This window comes from Ascaphus truei, chromosome 4, assembly GCF_040206685.1.
Source record: "Ascaphus truei isolate aAscTru1 chromosome 4, aAscTru1.hap1, whole genome shotgun sequence".
NCBI lineage: Eukaryota > Metazoa > Chordata > Amphibia > Anura > Ascaphidae > Ascaphus > Ascaphus truei.
In genome coordinates this window covers 40,586,979-40,600,748 of record NC_134486.1, presented here as the reverse complement: position 1 = coordinate 40,600,748, position 13,770 = coordinate 40,586,979, and the positions used below count along the sequence as shown (strand labels likewise).

The 13,770-nt window shown below is 41.8% G+C and overlaps 1 protein-coding gene across 5 annotated transcripts in view; it reads right to left on the bottom strand.

Annotated features, from left to right (window-relative positions):
• Positions 1 to 6,360, bottom strand: part of USH2A (usherin) — a 942,943-nt gene extending 936,583 nt beyond the window's left edge. For all 5 annotated transcript variants that reach the window (XM_075595608.1, XM_075595610.1, XM_075595609.1 and 2 more), the window contains exons 1-2: positions 6,016 to 6,360; positions 4,218 to 4,924 (exon numbers count right to left, since the gene is read on the bottom strand). In XM_075595608.1, the coding sequence (XP_075451723.1) occupies positions 4,218 to 4,702 (485 nt within the window). In that variant the 5' untranslated portion in view covers positions 4,703 to 4,924; positions 6,016 to 6,360. The remainder of the gene's footprint in view (positions 1 to 4,217; positions 4,925 to 6,015) is intronic.
• Positions 6,361 to 13,770: the final 7,410 nt, after the last annotated feature.

Genomic DNA, 13,770 nt, shown 5'->3' with positions numbered 1-13,770 from the left:
GAGGGGGTGACGAGGTGTAAGAAAGGCAGGGGGAGAGATAGAGAGTGTAAGAGAAAGATGGGACTGGCTCGCAAGGCATACGACATAGATTACCCCAGTGGAAACTCTAGTCCTGGGACCCGTAACAGCTGTTGGTGGTCCTACACACAACCAGCACACAAATTCCTGCAGTTCATTTTAAAATGGTTCTTGAGTAGAAAAAAAAAATTGGTCTTGGAAACAGATGGTCTTAGCTTAAGTAGATTAAACAATATTTAGATTAATCTTCTTAAACAAGTTTAATTGTTTATTGGAAGGGTCAGCCATGCAAATGCACACCTTTTTTTGTCCCAGAATTTTAGACCCTAACCAGTACACTGTAAAGTTATATTCTCTTGTCAGGGAAGTTTTCATTCCCATTCAAAGAGGGGTTAAAAAAACTAATTTATAGGAGAAGACAGCATGTGAAATAGTATCTTTGGTGCATTTTTGCCATCCATTGTCATTGCTTCTGAAAGGAAAGACACAGCACAAGCAATGCATGCTTATTTTTATAGACACATTACACTGAGAACGCATGTTTACTAGAGCATGGGTTTATCATGGACAAATAATGTACTTCATTATTACATTATGTAAGGAAATGCGAACAAAAAACTTGATTGACAGTTAACCTTTATAGATGATGAACCCTCATGCAGCTTTTCATTATTCTCAATGTTCACAATATGAATTTATTGCTTTTGTGCTATTTAGTAGATTTGTGATTCATAGAGACATCATATATTCACCATTTTCTTTTAATTTTTCTTAACAAATAACTAATCGTTTATAAAGTATGTATTAAAAAATCTCAATGGCCATGCATAGCACAGTGCAAAATCATTATGACCCACATCTAAAAAAATCATATTTACTCATGCAAAATTATGAAATAATGACATATTTTATTTGTTAAAATATTACACTTGCTGTCACAAAGTCATGACTGCTAATTTCTCCCATTAAAAGCATATTTGACAAAAAAACATTCAGTTTTTTTAACTAGTTAGCTGTTTCCAACCTGCCCCCCAAAAACAACAGATTATGAAATAGCTGTATCTACAACCCTATGCTCTTCAAGCAGTAGAATAATTTAAGTATTCAGGCCAAATGTATTGGTGCTAACAATAAATATTTCTATGTTTGTTTATTCATACCATTTCATGTTTCTACAGTTCTGCAGTTATTTTTGTTTCAAAGCTATTATTTGCAGTATGCACGTTGGACACTGGTAAATGCTGTCAGTTACATGTTACTGCACCCTCCTTTAATTGTCTGAATGCTCCCTTGCTCTCTACCAGCAAATCAGACAGCACTTTATAGAAGCATACCAAGATACCAAGCACTTCTAAGGCTTTCTTGTTCCCTGATCCTTTTGGGCTTTCATCCAACTGACCCAATGTAATCCACACTGTTACAATACATCAGCTTTTCGGGTTGAATTACCTTACCCGTTTTAAATTGAAAGAGGCAGTCCAAGCAGCTTAATATATATATATATTGTATTGTATTGTATTGTATGTCTTTATTTATATAGCGCCATTAATGTACATAGCGCTTCACAGTAGTAATACATGGGGTAATCAAATAAATAACAGATAATATAAATAACAGATCATGGGAATAAGTGCTTTAGACATAAAAGTAACATTTCGGAAGAGGAGTCCCTGCCCCGAGGAGCTTACAGTCTAATATATATATATATATAGCCCTTTTTCTGAACCCTCCCAAAGGAACTACTGGTCGCTGTATAACACCTGCGGCTCCAGGAGATCTGAGCCTCCGCTAGCTGGGAGCCTGGGGTAACACTTATACACTTACTTAGCGCAGCGCCTCCACTTACCCAGGATCCCCGTGATGTGAGATTCCCCTGGGCAAGAAATACATACACACACATGTGATGCAACCAACTTTACTGTAATATGATAATGCACGGCAACCTTATCACTCTATAATGCAACGTACACACTTATACTCTAACGGTATAACCTTAGTGGCTCGCCCACTCATCAGGAGTAACGTGTCCGTCCCCTCACCGCGTGCCCCACACACCGTGTCCATGTATAGTATATTGGTATAGGCTCAGTTCTTTAGCCACTCGCTCAGTGTCCCTAAAGAATTACGCCTAAGGCGGGATCAGCGCCTGATGACCGGTGTTGGTACACTTGATGTTATAATACCTTCCGGTCACGGCGGTGACTGGCAACAACTTCACAAAGGGTCAGATGCCTCCAACACGTAGCCTCCAGATATCACGGTGTCCAGCCATCTGGTCCCAGATGACTGCAACCGCCGCAACTCTGTGCTTTGTCCCTAACTGGTACTCAGTAAGGGGTGATGCTCGATCTCACTATAGGTCGTCACTGCAGCACAGCAACCTATGGTGACTTCAGGGAATACTCCTAGGGCCTGCGGGGTAGAACTGTCCTAGGCAGGCGGGTCACTGACCCCCTGCACACACACTACCTCTCCCTTCCCCTCCCGTATCCCCTCTCACTAACTTCTCCCTAATCTCTGCAGCAAACGCACTGCACTCACTCTGAACCTGCAGCAAACACACTGCACTCACTCGGTACCTGCAGGAAACACACTGCACTCACTCGGTACATGCAGCAACAACACACTGCACACGCTGTGCCTACTTGTCAGCGCTCACAGCACTACCAGCCTGACACTGACAAGCCTGCACCCTCACACACCTAAGGGCAGAGTCCCTAACCTAGAGCCCTCCCTCAGTACCTACCCACTACCCTGGTGGGGATTGGGGCCTGCCTGGGACTTGGGGATCCTTGTGGTGCAGGAGCCACTTGCTCCTTACACCCTTCCTTCCCCTTTCTGCTCCCAGCTCCAACTGACAAAAACCCTGTCTGCACACAATATTGTTGCAACTCTGCAGCATGAGAATCTGCCTGCTCTATTGGCTTCAATGCTGCCTGTGACAAGGGTGAAAGTGCAGTCCCCAGAGGCTGCTGGGAATTGTAGTTCTTGGTACAGCTCTTTTCTATGGGGACCGCGTGCGCGATCTTTACTGCGCATGGGCGACCAACGCGCACGCTCGCGCAACCTGTCATGGCGGCCCCCGCTAGCCGGGTGTGCCTCAGAGCCTCGGAGCGCTACATGGGGGGTCTCGGGGGCTGAAAAGAGACCGGGGTTACATACATATATATATATATATATATATATAATATATATATAGTTTTTTTATTTTAATATATGCAACATTTGATTTTCTTTATTGAAAATGAGTTACTTAAGCTGCTGATTGATTGGTTCTCCCGTGATTAATCAGCAAACTGTTTCCCAGGGTTCACTAAATGGCTGCCTTTCAGCTTCAAATCAATGCATCAGTCAGTATACTGTAACTCAGTCCAGGCAGTCCTCGGTTATCCGACACAATGCGTTACTCAAAATGGCGTTGTAAAGCGAAACGTTGTAAAGCGAAACACGTTTTCCCATAGGAACACTGTTTAAATGAAAGGTTCCGTTCCTGAAGGCATTTTTAACACTAAAATACACCAAATATTTTATGCCGGCAATAAGATATGCAGCACACACATAAATTATATAGTGTATATACTGTATTATATATATAATATAACATAATAAATAATATATTATATAGTATAATATAATATTATATAGTATAATATTATATATATACGCTCTTACGACGCTTTGCAACGTTGTTTATGTGAATGTGTATATATATACACACATACACAATGTTGCAAAGCGTTTTAAGAGCGTTGGATAAGCCATTTTGGCGTTGTAAAAATGAATATAGGTATGCATTGCATAGCGTTGGATAAGCCATTCGTTGTAAAGCGAAGCGTTGTAAAACGAGGACTGCCTGTAGCTACAACATATTCTTATATTACTACGGTAACATTATCTATTGTTACAGTTTACAGCTCAAACAGCATTGAGTTGAATTTTAAAATAAAAATGGTACCGAGTATTAGCTAATACTACAAAACTAATTTATTTAAATTAAATTTTAAAAAAAACCATGTACTGTAGGATATTGCTTGGATTGCTCCTTTAAAACTGCAAAGCATTACTCTAGTTCTTACAGATTACTAGTATATTTTGAATGGAAATTATTTTAATGTGCTTTACTATTCTGCTTTTTAAACAACAAGATGATTCTATCAATTTTGTACACACAAGAAAGTAACAGATGCGTTAGTACTTACATTACACCTTTGTGCTCAGGTTTCAGCCACACCGTCAGTGTAAATGAAACTCCAGTTGTCAGAGGAGGTGGAGTAGCCAAGCAGTCCTTATGATTGTAAAATATAAAACTAGTGGAATGGCTGGTGAATCCAGGGTGCAAGTCATATTTGTCCTTTATAACACAAGTTCCGAGGCCCAGTAGAATGAGGTCATGGTAGGCAGGAGAGACAGCTCTATACGGGCACTCTTGAATACACAGTCGTTGAGTGCAGGTGTGAATGTTTTTAATGTCTCTATCACTATGACAAAATATGCTTCTTTCTGGTAATCCACATGTTGCTTGAGGTGGCACTAGGGTTACAAGCTTTAATGCTCCCACATTTTCAAGTTTTGGGAACTGACCCTGTGTGCTGACTATGGGTAGGGATGTGTAGTAACCTACCAAAAATATTTCAAGGACATGCAACAGTGCACCAACGTCTCTTATCGGAGCAAGGTAATGCATTTTTGAGAAATAAACATGAAACGCTTACAAATTTAGAAAATAAATATTAATGTTGTCCTTGCCGAAGTGTGTCATCTTGAAGCAATGTTCATTCACTTATAATATAATGGTTCATCTGTACAAGGAGGAACTGTACGATGTCAAGTATGACCTCGTGGTATAACCATCAGTATATCAAGTATAACCATCATATGGTTAATGATATCACAGGTCATCAACCATCTGCAAAAAACAACAATGTTTATTATGGCGTGCATACATATTTATGCGTTTTTTGTTACTGTAGTAGCTACACATAATGGGGGTATGTCAGACCTAATCAGCGATGCCCCGACTGCCAGGGGCCTCATTGTTACTGAGATACAAGTTTAAGAATACATGCCCAGTGGTCATAATATGGACGCATGATCAATAGAAAGCTGCATCGTCACTAAGAGATGACATTGTGACATTCTATTGTCAAGCATATTTGTCATTTTTTCGTGTGACACAAAAATGACACAAAAACTCAAATATGAGGTCGGGGGAGCACGGGGGACCACGAATCAGCTATTGGTGAACCCTTAGTTCCTATAAAGAAATAAAAAGCATCTAAAATGCAGCACTACAGATCTCACTTACAAAATAGGCCATTAATATACCTCAGTCACACAAAACCTGCTAATGTGTTTTCTTATTAATTTATACTTTAAAATAAATCTATGCCCCAAAGTTCCAGATGAGACGTCAGAGCCTCGTCTCCCAGCATTCTGCTGCGCTTGCAACAAAGGTTTAAAACAGTGTGTCTCCAATATATTTTTAAAAAATTGCATGTTGTATTGCTGGATCAGACCATGTCTGTCTCTGTATAAGTCTTGGGTAGGACTTCAATAAATGTTTCATTATTTCTTAATTTCTAGGTCATCTTTTCAGAAGAGCAGCTCCAATTAAAATATATGCAGATCATGCATGAACATATCCTCTTCTAAATCTTAAGATAGCTGTCAATCTTCATACATTAATATATATATATATTTTTTTTTACAATAGCCAGATTTGCATAATGTCAATTTTAACTTGTTTTTATATATATATATATATATATATATATATATATATATATATATATATATATATATATACACTGTATATATAAATATATATATACAGTATATATATATTTCATAGCCTAGCTCCATACTTCACGCATTGTCTGCAGTATTTTTTTGCAAAGCTTAATCCATTAGTACATTTGTATAGAATTGCATGATTATAAAATAATTGTGTTGGAAAGATTAATTTTAATGGAGACATTTTAGGATATTATTTCTTACCTTGTAATTAAGTAGCACGCGGCATCTCAGGGCCGTACGGTCGTGTGAAAGCAGAGGCACCTCTGAATACAAATAACTGTAAGTTTGTAAGGTAATCACACCGCTTGCCGTGCTCCGTGTCGTCGTCTTGCTCCCACCGTGTCCTAGAAAAGCTGATTAAAACTCGTCGCCATCTGTCTTTTGTCTTAGTTGATATATACCTGCACTGTTTCGTGCTTCACAAATAAAACCTTTTACGTATCCTTTTGCACTTTTATGCAATAAATGCATCGTTCGGTGAGTATTGTGTGTTGCATATCTGGAAACTGACACTGCTCTGAAACTTTAACCTGAGCCTGATAAGTCTCTCTCTCTCTCTCTAGAAAGAACGCTTTCGGATGTTGCTAAGCAATGGCACAGTTTACTAGTGCAGACTTCATAACACTGCATGGCACAGCTATCTAGTACAGGGGTGGGCAACTCCGGGCCTCAAGGGCCACCAACGTGTCAGGTTTTCAGGATATCCCTGCTTCAGCACAGGTGGCTCAATCAGTGGCTCAGTCAAAGAGTGAGCCACCTGTGCTGAAGCAGGGATATTCTGAAAACCTGACCTGTTGGTGGCCCTTGAGGACTGGAGTTGCCCACCCCTTTTCTAGGGTCTACATTTGGGGGGCTGGTGCGTGTATCAAACTCTCAGGCTTGGTCTTAGTGCTAATCTGATATTAAAATAGTAATTTAGAATAGTCACTTTAGAACATAAAAATGAAAAGAAAAAACTAAAATGAAAATGATGCAGCTTTGGAGTACGAACACAGATTACAATCAAATGTGTACATATTGTGTATAAAATATCAGGTAAGTATTACGGTATGTCCAAATATGTATATAAATGTATGTTGCACATTACAGTTAAATGATTCAACAGTGTTTTCTCAACCCTGTTATTAACAAAAAAACACAAAATATATTCAGTACCTGAAATGGCGGCAATGAGTGTGACGCTCTATATAGGGTCTAATTTTAAGATATACTTTTTCTGTTTATAATAATTATTTTATGCATTTTTTTCTACATCCAGCATCGCATTAATCCTTTTATTTCCATAGAAATCTAGATCTAGATGAGTAATAGAAGGTGTGGACTTCTTTAACCAGTGGCTTAGAAAACACTCCCTAGCCACAAGAAAAATCGAAGAGCTGAAAAAGATTAAAGTCTCCCGTTTAATATTGGCGCTTTCACTTAAACATTTAAGGCACCCCCTCTCTGTATTTGTATTAATTTAAGAATATTCTTTGGGTAAATGGAATCTCTATGTACAGTGGCGGCAGAGTTTATTCTAACTCGGCCGCCACCGCAAAGTGCGGGCAGACGCGGCTTACTTTTTTTTTCTTTTCGGCGTGCCGAAGACGCCAGGCATCCCCGAAGGAGGCTGCAGGTAAGGGGGTATTTTATTTTGGGGAGCGTGGAGCGGGCCGGAACAGCCAGGGGGTCGCGAGGGGAAAGGAAGGGGGAGGGTAAGATGCGGCTAGGGTGGGCTGGCGCACGGCCACGTTCGGCGCCAGCCCGTAATGACGCGCGGGGCAAGACGGGTAAAGGTTAGAATAAACTCTGTCGCAGCAGTATAATACAAATTAGAGAACTCCACATATTTTCTGATTAAGGGGTCTATGCAGAAAGCTCCGATAGAAAATATCGGCAGGGTTTTGAACTCGCCATATTTTTGCAGAGTTGCTCTCACAGTATGCAGAAAGGCCCGAATACCAGTGAGAGCAACATTTCCAAACATGGCGAGTTGCCTGTGGCGATAGGACTTGCCCCCCGAAAAGGGCTCACCCGGCGAGTTGTATCTGCTGCAGAGAGATCCGCCTCTCTCATCGAAAATCTCGCCGGAAATAAAAATATTATAACATTTTAATGTTATTTCTAATATTTCAATGTTATTCCCCCCTAGCAGGGGGTCTCCGGAGCAGAACCTTGTTGATTTGAGGTCCGGGAACCCCCTACTTCCCAAGATACAGGCCCTGTTATGGGGTGCCGGTATCATCTCTGCATGGAAATGTCTCGCGTAACGTGATCCCCTGCTCATCTACACTAGGAATAAAATTTAAATGTTAAAATATTTAGTAAGCACCAATACACCACCCCCCTGTGCCCCCCTATAAAACCATGATTTATTATTTTACACACATGATTAATACAACATGCCGGTGTGGGTCCCCAGTGGTCCCGACGGTGACCGCAGGCCCCACAGTGCACCCCGGGGGGTACCCACGGGTGTCTGGGGGCCTCCGGGTGGTCCCCGTGGGTGTCTGGAGGTCCCTGGGTCATCCCCATGGGTGTCTTGGGGCCCTAGGGTGGTTCCCAAGGGTCTGGAGGCCCTCTGGTGGTTTCCACGGGTGTCTGGGGGTCTGCAGGGCACCCACAGCTGTGAGGCCCCTGGTTCTTCCCCACAGGTGTCCCCCGTGGGCCCTCAGGTGGTACCTGTGGGCATCTGGGGGTCCGCAGGTGGTCAACGTGGTACCAATCCTGTATGTTAAAAAATAAAACATGGCCTACATTTAAATAAATACCCCCCTCCCTCCCCCCACCAAACACATGCAGTAATGTAATGGGCAAAATAACTATTATCCAAATATGGATAATAGATTATTTGCCCATTATTAAACACAACATTATCCAGCATAAATAAAGTAAATAAAACCGTCAGGATACTGCAGGTCTCTGTCCTCCATTGCCAGAAAGCATACATAAAGTAATAAATACATTCTAGCCCCTTAATCACCTCAGCAGTTAAAGCTGCAGTTCAAGCAATATCCTGCATGTGTGTTTTTTTTAAATAAACCAACTCTGTAGTAAGAAAAAATACTTTTAGCATTTTCTTTTTTTTTTTAAAACAACTTTGAAAGACCAATTTTCTTGTATTCTATTTTAACAAGCATGTTTGTTCCTATGGCAACCATTTACATTCCCCAGATCTAAAGATGTCGCCAAACTTCGTCGATCAATAGACGGAGAACAAATTGACCGGCAGCTATGCAGTTCTTTAGGTAAGTAGAGATTGCCCACATGAAACTATTGAAGTAAAAAAATAAATAAAAATAAAACGGGAGCTTAAACTGATAAATTAAAACGTGAAATAATTAAGGGGTTAACCCACCTTGCCCCGCTACCCACACGGGAGGCCTAACCACCCTCCCTGGACCCACACCCCACTATACCCACCCTGTACCCATTGAGTAATATAGTGGTACATTATACCCATATAATAATATGGGCCTGAAGCCACTATTGCACTCAATGGGCACCCAAATCAAAATACATTAATGCACAAAACACACAATAATAAAACATTCAAAAACACAGAAACACCCCAATTCAATAAATAATAACAGTAGCCAACAAATGCAATTAATAAAAGCACTAACCAGCACAACAGGGAATTAATTAAACCATTAATCAATCAAAGCAATTAATTAATAAAACAACAAGGAATTAATTGAAACAGTAACCAACAAAAAAATTAAATAATCAAAAATCTCGGCAACACAACCATTAAAAGCATTACCCAATCCAGGACATCATTAATTAAAAACGAAAATCAAACGCCAAAAAGATTGTAAAAAAAAAAAGCAGCAGAATGACAAATAATTACATCACACATAGAAAAAAATCACACTCAATACAAAGCAAGAAATTAAAAACAAATTATTGGCCTAATAATGTATTGATCTGTACCCTAAAGTGGTACAGATGAATACATTATCAGTCAATGTTCAAAGAAAAAAAATAGACATCCATTCGAAAAACCTGTAAAAAAATACTTTCCGTACATTCAATATTTTACTTACCTTTAGAAGCGTTGGCCCTCTGACTCCCGGGGAAACAGGAAGCGCACGTACCGCGAAGGCCTCAAACACCATCCGATGCCATGAAGATCCGGATCAGGTACCCAATTCTGCTTTCTTTTATCTTTAATCCGCTTCTTCTTACTTCTTCTGTAATTATTTCTTAATCTTCTTAATCTTCTGTTTTAATCTGTCAATCCAAAAAACCCCATGGTGGATCCCAACCGATGTTGTCTCGTCATCTTCTTGGGCTCAAATGAGGCATCACGGCCTTAAATATGGCTTGTGATATCACATTTGGGCTGGAACTGGTTCAACAGCCATCTGATTGGCTGTTAAAACCATGTGTCGATTAAAAAAAAATTTATGACGTCATTTAAAGGGAATGATGCCAGCCAATCAGAATGGCTGGGCTTCATATCCCTTTAACATGACGTCACTAAATCCAAGATGGCTGGCATCACATGGATTTCAGCCAATCAGATTGTGGAAACTAAATCCCCAATCTGATTGGTTGTAGTACACCATGTGCAGAGTCATTTTAGGTCAAGTATGTGACGTCATCCAAAGGGAGTTACATGGTGTACTACAACCAAATTGTTGTAAGCCCCTGAGCCACTACATGGCAGACTACATCTCAAGGGTCCCTAACACTAATATAAATTCTTAATAACCTGTGCATTACCAGGAAGAACGATTTATAATAAATCTGTCAAAATTAGTTGCATAGTTCAAAGTCTGACTGAAGCTTTTATTAACCTGTACATTACCAGGAAAAGCACTCTGTATTAGATTTGTCACAATCAAACTGCAAGCAAGCAAGTTCCCCTGAGAGTGGGAGATGCTATGGAGTGAGCTTTAAACCAATTACATGTGGGAGGGGGTGAGCTTAAATTAGGTAGGAGGTTGCCACCCTCCAATCAGCTAAGACTAACTGAACAAGAATTGTAAAACATACAGGACACCTATAAGCTCATATTGAACCCCAAAATAACTAAATGTTAAACTAAAAGACCATTTTATTTAATAGATATCTATACATATATATTTAGGCACTGTACCGTGTATGAGTTTCACTGGATGTGCACTGAGCTCTGTCTGTGTTTTATGTTCTGTGTCTGGTTTTAAATATATATTGCCATGATCATTAGCACTGATCATGTGACACTTATATGCTTATATATATGTTGTAGTTATTTTGGGGGTTCAATATGAGTTTGTACTGCTGCGGCCGAGTTTATTTGAGCATTTGCCCGGTCTCGGCCGCAGCAGTAACCTGGCGCGCGCGTCGGGGCTTTCTCCCTCCGCTCGCCGGGTCCGCCGGGTCCCCCGGAACCCCCTGCCGCCGTCCCCCACATCGCGGGACACCAGGGCTCCCTCGGGGAGCCCTGGACGCGCGTGCAGGGGGCGCAGGCTCCCGATGACGTGTGACCCGCGTCGATGACGCGCGGCACGCCGACGGAGTGGGGCTAGCAAGCCGGGGCACCCCCCGGCTTGCGGTACCAGCCCTACTTTAATAAAACGTGTCGCCAGTGTAGGTGTCCTGTATGGCTGACACTAATAGCCCTGAAATCCTTATCAGGGATAGTACACCAATGGGGTCACCTCTGGTCAGGATAGCCAAACATGGACAATCTCCCTTTTTGCAGATTAAACAGTACACACTAGTAAATGCAGACAATTATAATAAAGTAAAATAGTTTATTAACTGCCAAAAAGCTGTCTATGGAGTTATACTTGTTGCAACTGTAGCCACAGCCATCTTAACCTATGGGCATGCTGGGCAGAACTGGTTCCTAACATTTTCTCAGTTCGCTGAACCGGAACAACTAGCCCTACTTTCCCCCTCAAAAACTGCGCTGTTTCCTGCTGCTGTGCGAGGACCCCATGGGGAGAAGCCACTCTGCTCTCTAACCTCTCTCACCGTCACCATCACGGTGCCGACTCAGGGGGGGAGGGGTCAGGGGGGGTATGGAAGCCCAGAGTATGCCTAGCCCTGCTGCGCAAGCGCTGTGGAGGGGAACCCTGGCGTCACTCCATCAAGCACTTGGAGAAGTGAAGGAGAAGCTGCCTGCTGCTGCTCCATTCCTGAGACCAATCTTCCGTCTACCTGGTGAGTGCGGCAGCGGCTCCGTTATCCTGACGGCACCCCCCCCCCTCAAAATAAGTGTGAATATACGGTATCTATACTAAACACAATATAACCCTGCAGGTAACCAAATCTCTCACAAGAAGAGTGCTCAAGTAAATATACACACAGTCCACTAAAACTACTCCAACTAAATGAAGGAGAGAGGTGCCCATAGTGACGTGCAGTAGATAACACAAAAATCAAGTGAAAGATGCAATTGCTTGAATCAACACATACACAAAAAAGTAGACCACTCCAAATAGGCTTGCAGGAAATGGCTCAGTTGTATTATCATGCAAATAAAACACATGTGTGGAAAGCAGTGAAAACTTACAAGACACTGGGTAAGGGCATGGTATAATTATAAAACTGTTTTATTAAAACACACAGGGTAGCGTCCGGTGGTGGGGTATGGTGATCTAAATGGTGGCTTGATGCTGCAGAGGATCCGCTGCCCCGGCGGCAGGGCCCAGTGCACTGCTTTGCCCGGGGGCCTATAATGCTGTTAAGATGGCCCTGAATATAGCCCCCCTACTATGGTAGTGTAAAGGTTTAGGGCCCTAGTGGGTTAACTGTGTGGGCTTACACTGGGTAATACACCTCTCCCATCACATGACACAGGGTGACTTGGCAACAACTAGGCCACGCCCACTTTGTCTGGTGATAATGATGTCATCACTACAATACACAAGGTAGACTGTTCAAGAATGAGGTTCCTTTGGAGAAGCAGTTGGAGAGGGTTTCACTGTAAGGTGTGTAAATATGTTGAAGTGTATACAGTAGTTATGTGTAGCAAGGATGTCCTGTCACCTTTATTGTTTTCAGTTTAGGAGTGGGCCCTTTACAGATACAGCCCATAATAATGAACAGAGATTGTTCTCTGACCAGAAGGGCAGCAGGCACCCCATAACGGGGCCTTTATCTCGGGAAGCAGGGGTTCCCCGGACCTGAAATCAACGTGGTTCTGCTCCAGAGTCCCGCTGCTCATCTACACTAGTATTAACATGTATATTAAAACAGCTTAATTACCTTAGCAGCCAGCTAAGAATTTGAAGGGTGAAGATCTTAGGCTGCATCCATAGATAATGCAGCCGTGCGGAGGCGCGCGGAGGCTGAGGTAAAGCGGGTGCTTTCCCTGGCCTTAGTACGCATGCAATCTGGGGGCGTATCTATGGGCGGGCCACTGACGTCACGGAGCTGGTTCGCCCTCATTGGGCGAACCGCTCACGTGACTGCCCTATCGCGCGAGAAATCAGTTTTAACTGATTTCACGCGCATCGCGCTCTCCCTCCCGCTTCCGCACGCACGCACCCGCACACTGTATAGACACGATCACTGCCTTTAGGCAGTCTGATCGCTCAGTGTGCGGACGCGTCTGCGCGGTCTGCCTGTCAATGGACGCAGCCTTAAGGTAAGTTAAAAAAAATCAGATTTTTTTATTGTATTTATTTATTTTTATGTATTTGCTTGCCCATAGACTGATAATGTATTAATCTGTGCCCCTTTAGGGTACAGATAAATAATTTTTTTAGCAAATGCTTGTTTTCTGTTGATTGTTATTTTTTAGATTTCTGTTTATTGTTTGGATTAATACATTTTAGGATTGGTTAGCATTTGAAATTAATCATTTGTTTTGTTGGTTTGTGAGTATTGAATTTGGAGATCTTAATCTAGATATACTCATCTGTCCTTGCAATATTACTCTATACTGGACTTTTTGTCTTCCTTCTCCATTGTACATGTCCCCCGCTCCCCTGCTGTGTGAATATTAGCCCTGTCTTGCCTAGTATATAATGGCCA